This window comes from Camelus dromedarius, chromosome 25 (assembly GCF_036321535.1).
Source record: "Camelus dromedarius isolate mCamDro1 chromosome 25, mCamDro1.pat, whole genome shotgun sequence".
Lineage (NCBI taxonomy): Eukaryota > Metazoa > Chordata > Mammalia > Artiodactyla > Camelidae > Camelus > Camelus dromedarius.
The window spans coordinates 1525197-1543919 of record NC_087460.1 but is presented as its reverse complement, the minus strand read 5'-3'; the positions used below and the strand labels follow the sequence as shown (position 1 = coordinate 1543919).

Genomic DNA, 18723 nt, shown 5'->3' with positions numbered 1-18723 from the left:
AGATCATGCAACAGTGTTACTCAAACTACAAGAGAAAACTGTCCCAGTGTTTCATCAAGGGAGTGATAAGATCTAGTTTAGCTTTTAAAGCAGACTCTGGTCGTGTTGAAAATAAACGGGAGAGAGTCAAGAGTGCACGAGCAAGTCTAGTAACAACGTGCCGGCTCTGATCTAGGTTGGGTGGATGGCGACTTGTCCGTTGTGTCACTGGTGCGTCAAGAACGGCAGAAAGAATTGCGAGTTGGCAGCACGGGATGCCCGTAGGTTTTATTGTTGTTGGATTATTGACCATCTTTTACAAAATCGGTATTTCATCAAGTCCAAGGCTCATAGTTTTCCCCATTTTAACAGTACGAAACTGAGTCTTAGCCTTGATGGCATCTGACGGCGTCAGCCAGCAGGGCAGCGGTGCTGCTGATCGCCGCCCATGCGCCCGTGGCCACCGCGCCTCGCCGTGTACCGCTTCAGTGGGTGTTGTGAGCACGTTTCTCATGGTCCCCTTCGTTGTGGTTCGGTGTGTCTTCAGTAATACTGTGCTGTGACTCAGCATTGAAACGAAAAGTTACTGGTACGGAGGAAGTTATAAAAACAGTTCAAAATGATGTATGATTAAAACTCTATGGTTAAATAAGTAAAATAGAGTCTTGCAGTCAGTGTAAAATGAAAATTCTGAATGACACAAGCTTGGGCCATGATTTATTTGGAGACATGTTCTTCTTTCTTGCCCGCAAATTAAACAGTGGTACTATGTGACCATCCGTGGCGTCTTAGATTTGAAATACAGTGACATAAAAATGGCATTTATATCCAAGAACCTTTGCGATTAGTTTTCCGTTTTGTTTGTAAACATAATTCTGTAGATGGCAGGTAAATGATCCCCGAAGTAAAAGCCAAAGAAGAACATGAAGTGTGAATTAAGCGCTGTCTTTGCTATTCGTGCTGAAGTTACGTTGTTACGTGACTTGTCAGCCTTCCCTTCGCGTCGTTCACTGCAGTGCCTTTCCTTGGACTGGCAGAAGAGGGAAGACACCTGCTGGACGGACGCTGAACTACAGCCAGGACAGCGCCTGGGGCTGGGGCGAGTGGAGTGCGAACAGGCTGCAGGGTATATACCAAGTTTTGGTTCTCAGTCTGTTGGCAGAAAAGACCGAGGTTGGCTGTGGAAGTTTTGGATCTGCAGTCCACATGCATTGTCTATAAGCTGAATAAATAATACATTTCAGAACTGTATGTGCTCCAGCTTTTTAAAAATGTAGATCCTATTATGATGAACAAAATACTAATCTGTTTAAAAACATTTAAATTTATGCTAATTTTTGTTTCTATTACGTTTCAGTCAACAGACCTAGTTTAGTGCAGCTGCTGTCCCAGGAGGATGTGCAGCAGTGTTTGAGGTTGGAGGTCCTGCCATCCGCCCCGGCCCTGGCCGGAGTGCTGACTCTAGCTAGCGTGTCTCAGGGGTGCCTGTCTGCGTCATTGGCAGTGGTAAGGCGGCAGCATCTTTCTTAGCGGAGTGTTTTGTCTTGCAAGGGCTAACTGTGAGGGTTACCGTGATGCTCACGAGCCTTGCTTCTAGGCTCTGTGGGGGCAGGTCTAGATAGCCTTCCCTCTGGGGCTGCAGTCCCTCTGCCCCCAGGACCTGGCCTTGCTGGTGTCTCTGCTCAGTGCCTCGGACGTGCTCTCCACTCGGGCGTTTTGGGCCTTGAATTTTTCCCACCCCAGGCCAGTTCAGCACTTGTTCAACTCGTCGCTCTCTGGTCCTGTGCCCGGTAGTTGTTCTTTGTCTGACATTGTGGTGTCTTGCCCTGTGCACACACACTTAGTGTGTGGTCAGAGGCTCAGGGGGGCCCTGTCAGGTTAGACGTTGCTGCTTTTCTGGCCAGCTTCCTGCTCTGCGCTGTTCCGCTCCGCACATTCCCACTGTCTTTAGGACTCTTATCCACTGAGCTCTGCAAGACTGCTCTTTTCTGTTTGACCTTCCCCTCCCTGCATCACGCGGTGGATAAGAAGTCTGGACCACACATGACTTGTTAGTGTGTCTTCTCTCTCAAGGGTCTTAGTCCTATGTTGCTTGTGTTCCGGCGTCTGAAAACAGTTGCATTCTGTCTAGTTTTAAAATAGTTTATGACAGGAGGGCCAGTCTTCCATCTGTGATGTCAGATTGTGTTGACCTTGTAGAGAGTGAGAGGTAAATGGGAAACTCGCTGAAGAATGTGAAGCAGACTGCAGCCGTGATTTGTCGGCGCTTTATCAAGATCATCCCATTGCTTTCTTTAAAGTGGACAGAGGAAACGGGAGAAGCTTAACTAGAGGGCGTTGGAGTAACCTAGGCTTGAACTAGACTGGAAAGGGGCTGAAATGATCAATTCAAGAAACGTTTTGAAGATACAACAGTGAAGACCTGCTGTAGAATTGGTGGTGGGAGATGGAGATCTGGGAGGAATGAGAGGAGACACTCAGGTGTTTGGCTGGGGCCCCTGGGAGCTAGTGCCGCTCACGGAGACGGGGAGACTCAGCGGCCGTCACAGGAGGGGCTGGATCAGGGAGGAGAAAGTCAGGAGTTCTGTTTGGGATAAAATAGGTTTGAGTTACCTAGTGGACACCTGAACAGAGATGCCGCGTGGGCAGCTGGGTGTATGAGTCTTGAAGTCAGAGCGGAGAGCAGGTGTGGAAGTCTGCCAGCATCTCACTTGAATCTTGTGTGGGAGCAACGTAGCAGATGAGAGCGTTTAGATGCAAAAGAGAAAAGAGTTTAGGGCTGATCACCTGGTCACTTTAGTGTTGGGGGGGTGGGCGTCTAGCCACCAGTGTCTGAGGAGTGAAAGGTAGTTTTCACAGACTGGCGTGTTAGAGAAGAAACTTACCCCGGATATAACTCAGCGAGTGCCAGAGGCGGGCCTTGAGGCGCGCTGCTGGGACGACACGAGGCGGTGCACGTCCCGCAGCGCCCGAGAGCAGGGCTCAGAAGATTCCCTCTGTAGCCAGTTCTCCAAAGCCCGTGAAGCACTCACCAGCGTACCAGCCACTGTTGTGGGCACTTTGGATCCATCGGTGAACGAAGCAAAGGCCTGGCCCTGGTGGCACGAGCGTGCTTACTGAGGAAGATAGAAAATAAACAGAACAGGTGACAAGTAAGCGTGTTGTGGGGCATGTCAGAGGACAGATGTGCGGGAGAAGGGATGGGAGAGGAAGGTAAAGGGAAGGGGCAGGTGGATTGTTTATGCTTTCAGTTTTCAGGTGTAAAGCAGGGTAGGTCATACTAAGAAAATTAAACATTACTTTGTTTCTTATGAAAAACTTTAAACTCACACTTCTTTTCTTCATCATAGATTTTAAAGCCCGTCCCTGACACGCTGTCACTTACAGACATGACACTTGCAGACTCTAGTGTGCAGCTCTGAAACAGGTAGACGGCTTCCTGCATAACCAGCGCCATGGTCGCAGCTACCGGTCCTGCTGGTGTCAGAGACGTCGGAACCAGGGCTTGACGGGACAGACGTTGAGGGCAGAACGTTTAGGAGCATCTGGAGCATGAGGAGGCTGCCGGGCCTGGCTGCTGGGCCGCGGGGAGCCCCGTGTGGCTGCCGCGTGGGGACAGAGGGCAGAGTGGCAGAGACGAGGTTGGCGGGCTCAGAGTCACTGGGGGAGCCACGACAGGGTTGGAGCAGGGGGTGGCGAGGCCAGCCAGATTCGCGTTTAAAAGGGTCACTGAGCGTTCTGCTGGGGCCTGCAAGGTCTGGTTAGGAGGTGGTGGTTGCAGCAAAAGGTGCCTGTTTGTTAGTGTCTCGCCCCAGTGGCAGCCCTGGAGGTGGTAAAAAGCTCTTGCATTTTGAACGTGTTCTGAAGGTAGAATTGACTGGATTTCCCGACTGGTTGGCTGGAGTTTGAAAGAGAAAGAAGGTTCATAGTTTTTGTTTTGTTTTGTTTTTTGTCGTCGTTGTTGTTGTTTTTAGTTGAAGTGTAGCCATTTTACAGTGCTGTGTCAGTTTCTGGCGCACAGCACCGTGTTTCAGTCATACACGTACATACATATGTTCCTTTTCATCTTTTCCGTTAGAGGTTCTCGTGGGTTTTTGACCGGAGTTACTGGGAGGATGGAGCAGGCTTGGGGGCCCCACCAGGAGCTTAGCCCATCGTGGGCAGAGTTTGAGGTGTTTTTTACACACGGTGGGTGGGTGGGATGCGGGGTGAGGGGAGTGTTTAAGGCTGGAGTCGGGGAGGGAGGTGGCAGAGGGGGCGCTGGGCAGTCAGTGGTTTGTGTCGCAGTGTCAGCTCAGACGGGAAGCGTGGATGCTCAGGCATGACTGGTGTTTAAACTGTCGACTGTTTATAATTTAGAACTTCTGTCGCATCATTTCAGGAAGAGGACTCAGTGAAGTTTGCACTTCTGTTTTCTGTTTCTCTCAAACCATTTTTCCTGGTCAGGCAAGAATGACTAAATTAGGCGACGGGTGTAATAGAAGCGTCGAGCGCTGCTCAGAGGGAGAGTATCCGTCTGTGCGCTCTGCAGTCACCGGGGACCGTGGAAGCACTGACTGATTCAGAGACTCCCCAGAATCTGACGAGGGAATAGCCTGAGGGGGTCTGGTGACTCCGGGTGGTCCCTGAAGACGCTGGCTGTGTGTTCTACCATCTCCTTTATTTCTTCCTGACCCTGAACTGACTGACGTTTGGATAAAAAAAAGCTACGTTTTTCTGACACTTGCTAAACATGGACTCTTTAGGGAACTCGTTCAACAGTCTTACGTTCTTTTTCGTTCTGATCGTAGCCCCTGTGGAGAGAGCTTCCCTCCCGGGCAGCCAGGTGCTGGGGGCCGCGGGCGGGAGCTGAGGGCACAGTGCTCTCCGCGGCTCCGCGCAGTGCGGACCGTGGCTGCTTTGCTTTCTCCTCCTACAGAGGGGCTGTGCCTGACCCCCCTTCTGGGTTGCTGGGGTTCTGATTGTCCGTCTCCCAGTCATAGCACAGCAAGAGCGATGCGCCAGGCTGGGCGTGTGCCGTAGCTTCCCCTGCGGTGGCCGCGGTGTCTGCCTGCCTCCTTGCACGTAACTAGGTGTTCGGAGACGGGGACCCCTCCCCCTGTGCCCCTTGGCCCGAGTGCCGCCTGTGGGTTTCCTGATCTACACGGGAAGGTCAGGGAGACAGAAAGCGTTCGTGTCTCACGAGGCTGGGGTGATCACCCTTTGCACGCAACTGCTGCCCACTCCCCTTGCCTTGTGAAAAGGAGGACGCTTACACTCTTTCTGCTTCTCTTGTGCAGGAGATGCATCGGAGATTTGAGAACGCCCCCGACTCTGCCAAAACGAAGGCTCTGCAAACGGTTATCGAGATGAAGGTGAGTGGGAGCCTGACGGAGGCTCTCAGGTGGTCGCACCCTCTTGTGTGAGTCTTAGAAGGGGGTTCCCTCCTTCTGTGGCCTGAGAAGCAGCAGGAAGACTTAATGAAGATGACGCATTGGAAGAACTTCAGTTTCATTTCCTTTTGTCCCGCATTTCCTGGAATCAGATGTCCTCAGACCTTTTGATCTCAGGACCCCCATTCTCTTAAAGTGACTCATTTCTTTTATTTTCAAGAAAATGTCTGCCAAATATTAAGTCCATCCTCCAGTCCTCCTCTCGAGTAAGACTTGGGCTCCATGAAAAACGTGCTGTTGCAGCTGGCAGCTCGAGGCGCCCCAGGTGCTGTCCCGGGGGCAGGGCCACCTCCGACGCAGAGAGGCGCCTGGCGCCTTCCGGGACCCTCACACAGTGTTAAAAACATGTACCCAAGGGTGCCACATAGCAGAAGTGATAAAGTCACCAGCGACGTTCTTCAGTGAAGCAGTGTTGTAACATTTTTCTTCCTTCTTTTTCTTTGTTTTTTCTGTGGGCCCGACACTGGAGAGCACGGGGGCTGCTGGCCGTTTGGTGCAGTTGGTGCGGCCCTAAGGCCCGAGCCCCTTTGCCTGCCTTTTATACCTTTGGTGCAAGTGTTACCACAGTGGAAAAGGCACATAGAGTCACAGACTGTTAGGGAAATAGCTTTGACTTCTTAGAACAGTTAGAAGGCACCCCCAGGGTTCCATGGACCAGACTTTGAAAACCTCTGCTTTCAGTTACTGAATAGTTAGAAATCTTTAGGCTGCAGGGACGTTAACCAAGGCGGTTGGTGACTGAGTTGAGCTTGGCTTCTGAGTTAAGTTCCCCGGATTCAGAGTCTGGCTTCACTTAGTCAGGTGTGTGGCACAGAGCAAGGTACCTGGCCTCTCGGTGCCTCAATGTCTTTCCTGAGAAATGGTGATAAAAATGGCACCCATCCTGCGGGTTGTTTTGTGGTTTAAATTAGTTAAAACAAGTAGAACCCGTTAAACAGGACCTGGCGCAGAGGAAACACCCAGCGGTAGCTGCTCCTGCTGCTGCTGTTTTATTAACAACATGTGCTTTCTTACAAAAGCTGGAAGACTTAGAGACAGGGACCCCCGCCCCTACTCCTCCCTCCCTCTCTGTTTCTCTCTAAGTTCTTCATGTCCCTTAAAAAGTTTGGCTCAACATCCTGACATTTCTGGGGAGATTTATAGGAATCTTAAAAGTGAATTTTCACTTAGTGCGTTGAAGTAGTTTGTTTATTCTTTATGTGCCGGGATAATTTTAAACGAGTAAGTCAAAATCTTGGTTTAGATTTAGAATGTCTCTGGTTGTATTAATTTAATGTGTTTAATTTTGAACCAAATGTAAATTTCATTTGAATAGATTTGTAAAAGAAATTTTTTGCTGTGTTATTTTTAAAGCTAAGCCAACGCAAGTCAGAGGAGTACAGCCCCCCCCCCAAGCCTAAAAGCAGCTGTGATTGTCTCAAATCCTTTCCCTCCTGTCTGCGTGCTCTCAGAACTGTGCTAGCAAGTGAACGCCAGTCAAGACGTCCTCGAGGTCAAGTGAACGAGAGGAAGTCAGGCTCAAACTTTCTCCCCGAAGGGATGGTGTCTCTAGAATCCCAGATAAAATGAGTCTGTACTTAATCTGTGCCCTTTAAGGGCTTTATTTCTTAGGTGAATACGCACACACAGCTGTGGGTGTGAAAGTGTCCATTCTACGTAGCTTTTCTGTCATTGATGACATCTGAAGTCATCCGGGGACACGCTAGACACTGTGATGGACAAAGCCAAGAAGATGAGTGTAGAAGGGTGCACCAGGAGTGGTGTTTGTGGTGATGCTGACTTTCAAGGACAGTGATGTTTCTTTTTAAAAACTAATGTGAAATGTTTCAAAGGCATGGTGAAGTGTAGTGAACAAGTAAACGACTAATCCCATACTGCCCCTTGTCTGCAGGGGATACGTTCCTAGACCCTCAGCGGATGCTTGAAACCACGGATAGTACCAAACCCTGTGTGTGTGTGTGTTTTCCTCTACATACATACCTGTGATGAGGTTTAATTTATAAATCAGGCACAGTGTAAGGGATTAACTACAATAATTAATAATAAAATGGAACAGTTACAACACTGTACTGTAATAAAAGTTATGTGAAGAATCTCTTTTTCTCTCTCTCAGTATCTTATTGTACTAATCTAATGCCTTTCCCATCTTAACTGAGCACTTACCATTCACCGTGGCCTTAACTCTTGCAGTTTGAGGTGCAACAGCCAAACTAGAACAAATTTCCTTTTCCCTCATCACAGTTTCACTGACGGAAGATCCGTTCTGACCATGGATCTCAGCGACCACAGCATGTGCTTGTTTTTCTTTCCTTAGTGAGAGCTCTCACCTTTTCCCTTAGAAGAAGCGCTTTGCGGCTTCTCCTCGGCAAATGTGAATTGCTAGCATCACTACTCCTTTGCGTTGGGGACAGTGCTAAGTAACACAAAGGTCACCTGAACACAGCGCTGCGATGCCAGGATGGTCCCTCTCACAACTGAGACGGCTGCTAGGTGACCAGTGGCAGGACGTGCCGGACAAAGGGGTGACTCACGTCCTGCGTGTGACAGGGTGGGCTGGGGTGAGAGTTCATCATGTTGCGCAGTTTAAAACCCATGAGCTGTATTATTTCTGGAATGTTCCCTGTGATATTTTTGGACCTCAGTTGACCTTGGGTGACTGAAACCACAGACAGCAAAACCGCAGATAAGGCAGGACCACTGAAAGATAAACCGTGGCCGTCAATGTGATTCTTCGCGCCTTTGCTTTCCCGCGGCGGGTGTTGTCAGAGCTTTATGGCTGCTGGTACAGTTACGCACATCACTGTGCAAGTCTTTGAAACGCTCTTACCCTGCTCCCCACTCCTCTTGGGGCAGAAATAAAACTTTTAAGAGTCATCATGTAAAGTGTTAAAATATTATAGCTAGAAAAGATTTTACTACTGTTAATATGCAAAATTTTTCACTAGAAATTTGTTGGCCATAAAGTACTGAGAAACTTTAGCTAGTTTTCCATTACTTCTACTGCTTTAGTTAATACGCTCAGCTTTCATCACAAGGTGCAGAGGAAGGGATAGAGGAAAAATCATGCTGTAGATCTGAGTCCTCCTCCTTCTCCTACCCAAATGGCCATGAAGGATATGTGTTAGAAGCAAGGTTCCAGCTGCAATTTTTCCACGTATTTGCTTATCTTTATTAAGTTTAATATCCATAAAGACAGGCTTGTTCACCCGCTCTGCTTTTTTGAGAATATGTTAACGTCTCAATCTCCCATTGTCCTCAGGATTCAAAAATTTCCTCTATGGAGCGTGGGCTCCGAGACTTGGAAGAGGAAATTCAGATGCTGAAATCGAACGGGGCTCTGAGTACTGAAGAGCGGGAGGAGGAAATGAAGCAGATGGAGGTCTATCGGAGCCATTCTAAATTCATGAAGAATAAGGTAATGGTGTCTGACGCCGTAATTTTTAAAAGGGGTTCGAAAGGTTGACGCACATCCCTGCTTCTTAGTGATGAGGGACTTCACCCGGTTTTTTTATCAGGCTTCAGGGAGGAATTCTTGTGATATAATTCTTCCGAACAGAACTTCCCCAGAATTAAAGTTAGAATTACTCGTATTACATAGTTGTTTCAGATTTCACTTAAAGTTACCTGTATGAGGCTTCCATACGCACCGTCACAGCTGCACATTTCATACCTGTCAGTGCTGCTGAGGCCGTTAGTGGAATTCCATCCAGATGAGTTTTTCTCACTATATGAAACATCACGTTCCCTACCTCCAGTGAAATACTCTAGAAGTCAGAATCCTGAGGCTGAACCTGCCTCCTCCCTTTTATCCCCCGAAGTGGCGTAAACAAAATTGTCTTTTCCCTTCAAACACAGCTCCGTAAAGGAAAGCCCTTCGCGCCCTCCCCTGGCGAAGGTCCCTGTGTGGGGCTCGTTGTCGCCCGCGTGCGCTTTGGTGTCTGCGCAGGGAGGGGGCGCCGCTGAGACATTCGGTCGGTACTGAGGACCGCAGTCACAGGATTCCCTCCTGAGATCCAGGGGCATTTAGCTTGATCCTGTAGATGGTTTTAGGCAAATTGGAGGATTTAGTTTATTACCGTTACCAGTTAATCAAATTTGTAGTGTTTTAATTAAAGATAATAGTTTCAGTTATAAAATACTAGCTAGAAAATAAGTGTTCCCTCACCCCCGCCCCGCCCCAGTCCCAGCCATGTCAGTGCCCCCAGCTTCTCCGAAGTGGACGCTGTGTCTTTAACACCCCAGTGGTGACTCCCTCTCTGGTTTCTGGCCTCCTGCTGCGACGCCCATGGCTGCATAGAAGCCAGTGGGATACTCCTCTGTGAGGTTAGGGGTCTGCTATCAGTGACTGCGGCCAATTTCGTGTCACTTTTAGAGGGAAAAAATCCACATATCCAACTTAATGTTAGTTTTGATTTTTCACTCTAATTTGAGAACGAAGTAGCATATAATCTCTGCTTCCCATTTGCTGATTAGCACATTCCAGTCCATTTAGAAAACCCTGTGAAACAGAGGAACCACGAGGGGCCTTTGAAGAGGGCGTCAGGGGAACAGATCTGACTGTGTGATGTGTTATTGTTATTTCCAGTTACTGCTCTGGCTCAAAAGCAGGTCATGAGAAGACCTCAGCTGACATATAAGTGAAAAGGAATAACAATGTCGTGGCAGGTAGAGCAACTGAAGGAGGAGCTAAGTTCCAAAGAGGCTCAAGGGGAGGAGCTGAGAAAGAGAGCGGCTGGTCTGCAGGCCGAGGTCTCTGCCGTAAGATGCGCTCTGTGCGGGCAGCGACCCCGCAGCGGGACCCTGCTGGCGCTGCTTCTGGGGGCTCACGCGTCCATCCTCTGTGGCTGGCAGCTCTGCCCCACCCTCGCACTAACCGGCCTGCTCTGCTCTTTAACCGACCCCTGTCCACCGGTTCGACCGCGCGTCGCCTCGTGTGCAGTGAGCCCTCACGCTCTGGAAGCCCTGTTCCTGGTTCTTCCTTGTCGCTCTGTCACCCTGTGGGTGGTCCTTCAAAGCCTGGTTTTCTCCTCAACTCCTTTCCTGTTCCTGGATATTCGTTGATCTATAGGAGCGGTCTCTCTTTCTTCTCAGGTACAAAGAATATGCAGGTGATCTAGGTCCGCCACCCAGTGTTTGTTTGGATTTGATTTCTTGAGTAAAGTGTGTCATCTTCATAGGTAGACATCATTTTTAAATCCCCAGAGGTGATTCTGCAGCACATTTTACTTTCTTTAGGACAGATGTATAGAAAGTGATTAGCTTATACAGAGTTATCTAGTAAGTTAGAAGTAGCATGAATCTTGAAGCCTCCAAATCTAGTTCAGTCTGTTGTCTAAAGAACTTGAAATTCCATTTCAAACTGTAATAAAATAATAATAACATAGCTAACACTCTTATAACCTCCCAAGGTAGGTATGGTATCGACCCAATTTATGGGCAGGGAAACTGAGGCGACACAGTGGCGCTCAGGAAGCACGGCTAGTAAGAGGCAGAGTTTGATTTTTACACAAGCCATCTGGTTCCGGAACCCGTGCTGGTAAGCTGGCCACTCCACTGCCCTGCCCTGGGCCGTGCACACGTTAGTCCCCCGCAGTGTCGGGAAAAACTGCTTCTGAAAATAATGATGGGATAAGACTGGAATGCAGCATTAAAAAAAAAAACCTTGTGCTGATTCGAAGTGTTTGCTGTTTATGGGCCGACTTTATAGTGTAGATAAGAGTGAGATATTTTGTCTGAAGGGGTCCAGCTTGGTTTGTGGTGCACATGTGTTGTCCAGAGGAGAAGGTGCTCTATAACTTTTCTCGGCTACTGTTGTTAATTTCTTTCTGTGTCAAACAACAGTCTGCACACAGCACAGTGGCACTGGTTTGCTTTCTCCCTCTGGCTGATTAGGAAGCCAAGGCTTAGAGAGGTGGTTACTGCAGAAGTCACTCGTCTTCACAGTGATTGACTCCAAAGCGTTACGCTCCTAACTTCTAAGGAAAGTTTGCGCTTCTGAACTCTGCTTCCCATTTAGAGCATTTTCTTCTCTCTCTCAGGCTTTATGATCAACATAGCGTCATTTGAAGATTATTTAATGGTGCAGGTGGTGGGGAAACTGAGGCTTTATGTTTACGTTGGATCACATGATCAGAGGTGGCTGGAAGTGTGAGGAATCTTTAAGCCATGTTCTTTAGCCGATGAAGTGAGAACATTTTGAACGTTTGTTTCTCCTGAATATTCATTCACACAAGAAGTGCGCTTTTAGTGCATCCTGTGTGTTAGGGATGGAATAGTACAGTGTGTGTGTTCTGCTGGTGGAGGGGTGCCCTGAAGGACGCTGCACCGTTGCAGTCTGCGGTCTCTGCCGGGCTCGTGGCTGTATTGCAGGGTGGAGACGACTGCTGTTTACAGTTGCCTTCCACTGGTGCTCTTAGTGCAGGGAGCACACGGGAGTAACTGTTGAAGGAACGAGTGATTACATCTGTAAACAGAGATTTCATGCATGTGAGAAAAGTGTTTGTCGTCTTGCTGAAACGAAAGAGTAAGCTAGAGCTTTATTTTTAGTGCTCCTTAAACATCTGATTTTAATTAAAGTAAAATTTATTTCATACTTCCTCGTGGGAAACTGTTCACAAAAGCTTCGTCCCTTACGCCTAAGATGATTACCGTTAAAATGCTTTAGATACTTTCAGTTTAAAAAAAAGTATTTTTTTTGCTTCATCAGTGGTACTGAAAGAAATTTTTTGCCCTTAAAGTGACTTCTTGTAAAATGCATAGTTTGAATAATTAACCTTTACTTGAGTGCACAGCTGCCTTGCAGTGTGGGAGCTGATCTGATTTCTGCTGATCTGGCATACATTCAGAGTAAAAGACTGAAAGTTCTTAGAAACACAGTAGAAATGTAAAAGGAGAAGTTTGAAATAAAGTGCTTCCTAAGTGAAGGTGAGAAGAATTTATAGAGGACCGGGCGGCACCTGCTGACCGACGGCCCACTCTGTCAAGAGTCCGCGTGCGGAGTCTAGAGAGTCAGGTTTTACGCGGTCTCCATTTAGGTTGTGCACTTTTATCCATGTAGTTGAGCCGACATGCTGTAGGTGATACAAACTTTGGAGGTGGAATCTTTTTCTAGGTCAACACCCCTACCTCATCAGAATTAGAGGATTTTTTTTAAAAGCACATGTTTATGCTACCTTGTGACACTGAAGTGGCTTCTCAAGGTGAAAACTTCATGTAAGCTTTCGTTTGAGAATGAAAAGACAAGCAGAGCAGCATCTTTTGAATTTAAATAGCAATCCAGGAAGCTTCTTCTTTTCTCTCTGTGTTCCATCTCCTCTGGTCCTGCTTTGTGTTGTGAAGTTTATTATGACTTAACAAAGTGAAGGTGTTCCAGCCCAGGTGCTTCCTGCTGGCTCATAGTCATCTTAAGTGCGTTGGGGTCTCTCTGCTTCCATTCCTTTCCTAAGGGATTTCAAAGTGCCTAGGAGACACAATAGGTGAAAACTGGAAACTGTGCTGTTAGCTGAATAAGCTTTCTTAGGGGTGGGGGGCCGTGGGGAGGAGTGGTTGTCTAAGTTTAGATGATGCAGAAAGGTGAATTACGTCCTGCCCAAAACTGAATGCTGCGCGCCTTGCGGCGGCTCCGTCAGGGACGCAGGCCGGAGGTGGCGGCTTTACGCTGTTTTCCTGTTTCCTCTCTAGATTGGCCAGGTGAAGCAGGAGCTGTCCCGGAAGGACACGGAGCTGCTGGCCCTGCAGACAAAGCTGGAAACGCTCACGAACCAGTTCTCAGACAGCAAGCAGCACATCGAAGTGCTGAAGGAGTCGCTGACCGCCAAGGAGCAGAGGGCCGCCATCCTGCAGACAGAGGTGCGCGCGCTCGGGCCTGGCGGGGTGCGGGTTCCTGACGCCTCTTCCTGCGCTTTACCTGCGCGCGTTCTGTCACGCTGAGATGTGGGGTCTGTGGATAATGTGGCTAACTACCACCGTCTTGTTTCTTCTGTTCGTGGATCAAACACAGTAAAGCCGGTGCGGTGTATACGTGTTTTTGACACTTCAGGCTTTAAGCCTGTACTTCTAAGTGTACTTTAACATCATGAAGTGAGAAGATAGGTGTAAAAGCATTTGTTCTCACCTGTGGCAGATCTTGTGGTCTTGGACGGCTGTGAGCTTGGTCAGCCTGTGTTGGGTTATTAAGTGTCCTTAATTTTTTTAATTTAATTTTTTATTTGAAGTATGGTTGAGTTACAGTGTGTTAGTTTCAGGTATACAACAAAGTGATTCAGTTTATGTATGTGTGTGTGTGTATATTTTTTAATAGAATCTTTTGCATTATATGTTATTACAGGATATTGAATATAGTTCCCTGTGCTGTATAGTAGGACCTTGTTGTTTATCGATTTTATATATAGTAGTGTGTATCTGTCAATCCCAGACTCCTCATCTATCCCCTCCCTCTCCCGTTTGGTGACCATAAGATTATTTTCTATGTCTATGAGTCTGTTTCTGCTTTGTAAATAAGTTCATTTGTGTCATTTTTTAAGATTCCACAAATAAGTGGTATCATACGGTGTCTGTCTTTCTCTGTCTCATGTACTTAGTGTGATCATCTCTAGGTCTGCCATGCTTCTACAAATAGATTTCATTCTTTCTTATGGCTGAGTAATATTCCATTGTGTATGTGTGCACACACACATACACACACTCACGCAGATACACACTATATCTTCTTTATCCATTCCTCTGTCAGTGGACTGTGTCCTTACTTTTTGATATTGTGGATAGCTTTTCGTAGGCAAACTGTGGAATCTAAGGATGTTCGAGGTAAATCTCGTTTGAACTGTAGATCATTAGACAATAACATGCCTTCTTATCCTGTTTGAAAATAAAGGTAGCCTTTTTAGAAATCTTAGAAGATGAATCTGTCAGCCTTGATTTGAGATAAGGACACACTGAATAACTGCAGACAGAAGGGAGGCTGTCATATTTGCAGTGAGAAAGAAAGGATTCTATTTGGATTTACTGTCTTAAGGAAAATATTTTCTGAAGATCCATATGAAATAGAGAATTTAGGTAGGACTGGGTAAGCAGTTCTGCTTTATGGAAGGAAAAAAGCATGTAGTATAATTCTTTTCTTTTGAAGGACCAGATAATAGATAAATAAAGGCACAGTTTAATGAAAAAAGGACTGAATAGTAAAAACAATGCATAAAAACGTCATAGACCCAGAAGTTCATAACCTTCTAGTGAGGAGGAGTGAGAAAATGACCAAAATATTTAATGTACTGCTTTATTTTTATACAGTCTGAGACTGTTGAAAATTAGAGATTTGGAGAACATCTATAATTTTCCTTACGACTTGCACTTCTTGTACTTTAATCATGTCTCATTTTGTCGTGATGTCAGCTCCCCGGCCTGGAGGGATGTTTGGGTGTAAACAGGCCCTGGCCCTGGTGTCTTTGGACTTCAGTGTTGCCGCCTACACCAGGTGCAGGACCACGGTCCTGTCCCTTGAGCTCATTACGCCTCACGTACGCGCCTGTAGGACGGAGAGGCATGCCATCTCTGTTGGGTTGTGGTTAGCATTGAACTTCCACTTGTGCCGAGTGCCTGGCACATGGTAAGGTCTCTGCACCTCAGTTATTGGCATCAGCATAATTCTTGTAATATAATCAGCTAATACATGTAAACCATTAAAATGGTAAGAGGACATAGTTGCTTCTCTTTTCATTGGCATAAATTTTATGTAGAAGGTCTTCTCTTTCATATTTTTATTAAGCTAAATTAAGGTTTATTCAAGGAGTTGAAAATATAAAATTATCTGGAAAATGCAGTTTAATTGATTTATGGCTTCATTGGTGTTTTTCACATCAATAAATGGCGTGCATGCAGTACTACAGAAGGGTCAGGAGAGGGCGCCAGTGCCTTAAGGGTGAGCCTGCTGCCCACTTTCTTGCTGGGATAGTCTTGGGTGGCGGTGGCAGGTGTGCGAACCAGAGAGCCAGGCAGTTGGTTAATAGCAACGCAGACGCTCAGAAGCCTGTCACCACCGAGTAGCCGGCTTTGTCCCCTTGGTAGTGTTCCTGGAGCTGGGTCTCACGCGGTTCTTCTAGCTGCTCAGAGAACACAGGGTGTGTTTGAGGTCGTTCTTGGATAGTCTTTATATTTGTTTTCAGCCATTACGGGAGTAAATGAGTTCCAGCAGTTACCCCAGTAAGTTCTTAGGACAACTGCTCACGTGTAAGTGTTTCATTCTACAGGATGACGGTAGAAAAGCTAACTTCCCTTTGAATTTGGGGTGATTATACGAATGTAATTTGCTTATTGGGATTTGCTTTTTTTCTTAAATTACCCTGGTGACATTTGGCAAGGGTCACTTTTCCCAAAGCAGCTTTCTGCTGTTGGAGCCCATAAAAGGCAGCTTGAACCAGCTCTTTAAAAATTCTCACCTGTTTCTAGAATTTGCTCTTTTTATTTTTTATTGAGGTACTGTCAGTTACAATGTGTCAGTTTCTGGTGTACAGCACAATGTCCCAGTCATGCATGTACATACATGTATTCATTTTAATTTTCTTTATTAAAGGTTATTACAAGATATTGAACATAGTTCCCTGTGCTGTACAGAAGAAACTTTTTAAAAATCTGTTTCTATAGATAGTGGCTAACATTAGTAAATCTCAAACTCCCAAATTTCTCCCTTCCCATGTGCTTTCCCCGGTAACCGTAAGATCGTTTACTATGTCTGTGAGTCTGTTTCTGTTTTGTAGATAAGTTCACTAGTGTCTTTTTTTCTTCTTCTTCTGGATTCCACATATGAGTGATATCATACAGTATTTTTCTAGCTTACTTCACTTAGAATGACGACCTCTAGGTCCATCCATGTCCTCTACAAATGTCCTCTAGCAACATCCATCCATGTTGCTACAAATGGCATTGTTTTATTCTTTATCCAGTCATCTGTCGATAGACGTTTAGGTTGCTTCCATGTCTTAACTATTGCCAACAGTGCTGCTCTGAACATTGGGGTGCATGTATCTTTTCGAATTAGAGTTCCCTTTGGATATATGCCCAGAATTGGGATCGCTGGATCATACGGTAAGTCTGTTTTTAGTTTTTGAGGAATCTCCGTACTGTTTTCCATAGTGGCTGCACCAGACTGCAACCCCACCAGCAGTGGAGAAGGCTCCCTTTTACTTTGCTCTTAATCGATCTTCTCCTCTCTGCAGCTTTTCTAGCCTTTTCTCTGTCTCTCAAACACTAAATTAAGGACACATGAAAAAGAACATGAATCAAGGAGTTATTGTTTTTTTTTTAATTTTAAAGTTCTTTAAGGGAGAACTTAAACGGATGTGGGAGAACTTTAAGGGATGTGGGAAAAGACCTGACACTCTTCCTGCCCAGAGTCCAGGGGATGCGGTCCTTCTGTGCTGGGCGGCGTTCTGCATCCAGTCTCTGTAGAGCTGCTGCTGCTTCATGAGCATCTCCTTTGATCTGCTGACCTTCACAGAGGTGGTCTGGATTTGGCAGCATGGTGGTCAAAACACGGGCTTTGGAGTCAGACGTAGGCTTGAAACTCAACCTTCGACATTTATTAGTTATGTGACCTTGGATGAGCCATTTTCTCGTGTCAGTGAGGATGCTAATATACCAACTTGCTAAGGCTGGAATAGATGTTTGTTTATGAAGCTGTCATCCGAATTTGGAGGGAAGCATTAAATATCAGTGGGCTAAAATTTAACAAAAAATACTTCACAGTTTATAAGCACTTTTATTTCATTTGATCTCTTGTTTTATTTGATCCTCAGAATAATGGTACGGGTTAGGCAAGGTAAATATTGTGGTCTTGCTTTTTATGTTGAGAATTATGTAAACTTTAATTACCACATTACTTTTGATTGGCACTTGAGGCCAGTCTCGCTAGTAACTAGTGACTTTCAGTGTTGGTTACAGTATTTTCAGGAATTTTCAAATTTTATGCCCACTTTCTTGTTCCTAAATCTTGATGACGGACCGTGGACCTCTCATTGAGTTTATTTTCTGGATGAGTTCTCAGTGTATGGAGCAAAAAAATAAAGTATGTTTTTATCAATAAATTAAAATAATGGAAACCTTACAGCCTCAGTGTAGGACCATTTTTTCCTTACTTCCCCAGGATGCTGAGTTTCGGTGTTCTGTTTATTATAGGTGGACATGATCACCCATATCTCAGTGACAGAGGACGTGGTTCTTTCAGAATTGAGTCAGGGGATCAGCAGCCAGTGCAGAGTAGAGAGCTGGCTGGAGCTCAGACGTTGTTGGACACGCGCCTTCCCACCCAGTGCCCAAGATGCTGTCCCTGTCAGGCTGGAGCTCTGACTTCCTCGGCATGCTCAGAGTTAGCGATGCACTCCTAGCCCTCGTGTACGTTTCAGAGCTCATCTAGTCTTCCCATAATTAACTAAAATAGGCGATAGTATCTAATGTTGAATGCTTCCTGTGTACCATGCAGGGTACACATACTTCATTTATTTTCTCAGTTAGTCCTCACAGTAACCTAAGAAATAAGGATTGTTGTAACATTTCATAGCTGGGCACATTAACATCATAATGGGGTGCACTAACTTTTCACAGTGGGGCGTACGGAACACGGAAGCTCAGAGGGTTTGAGTTCTCATGACTTATTGCCTGGTGACCTGGGATTCAGACCCTGATCAGTTAAAACTCCTAAATCTCTGTTCTTGATCATAAAGTGGTAATACCTCCCTGTGAGGAATCTGAGGTACGGGGAGGGTAGGTGACTTGCTGGAGGCCCAGCAACTGCTTGGCATCTGTTTTGAGACCGAAACCTGTCTTTTCTGACTCTGCAAGTTTGGGTGAGTCAAGGAGACCATGACTCTTGTTGGATGGGTAGGTTGGGAGGAAAGGAAACGATCACGTCAGCAGAGATGAGGAAGGACGTAGCGGAGGATTTAGGGACTGTGGAGCCTCAGGACAGAGGCGTGCCCTTGTGACGTGAGGTTGTGGAAGAAGACAGAGGTTCGCTGACTGAGGCCTTCATTCAGCAGTCACTGGTAGCTGCCTGCTAAGGACTCTTTGTGTGCTAGTGACATAGGGGTGAGTGAAACAGAAGGGCCAGGGGGTCCCTCTCCCACATCCAACCCTGGAGATAAGACAGAAGTGAGGGAAGTTGAGGGATAAACAGGCATAAAATTGTACAGAATGATGGGGATAGGTGTGTGTATATGTAGAAATAAGCAGCTGCTCAGAGTAAAAGTGGACGGGGTGCTGTGGGATGGTTGGGACATGTCTGTCAGATGTGGCAGGTGGACCACTGCCCCATCACACGGGAGCCGTG

At 46.5% G+C, this 18723-nt stretch overlaps 1 protein-coding gene across 14 annotated transcripts in view; it reads left to right on the top strand.

Annotated features, from left to right (window-relative positions):
* ERC1 (ELKS/RAB6-interacting/CAST family member 1) overlaps positions 1–18723 on the top strand; it is a 289429-nt gene that overhangs the window by 72040 nt on the left and 198666 nt on the right. For 9 of the 14 annotated variants that reach the window (XR_010377761.1, XM_064478870.1, XM_064478865.1 and 6 more), the window contains 4 exons: positions 5259–5333; positions 8671–8826; positions 10077–10169; positions 13092–13259. Coding sequence is in view for 13 of the 14 variants with exons in the window: in XM_064478870.1 (XP_064334940.1) it covers positions 5259–5333; positions 8671–8826; positions 10077–10169; positions 13092–13259 (492 nt within the window). In the remaining variant the exon portion in view is untranslated. The remainder of the gene's footprint in view (positions 1–5258; positions 5334–8670; positions 8827–10076; positions 10170–13091; positions 13260–18723) is intronic. The other 5 variants (XM_031444368.2, XM_064478875.1, XM_064478873.1 and 2 more) reach the window with 2 other exon arrangements.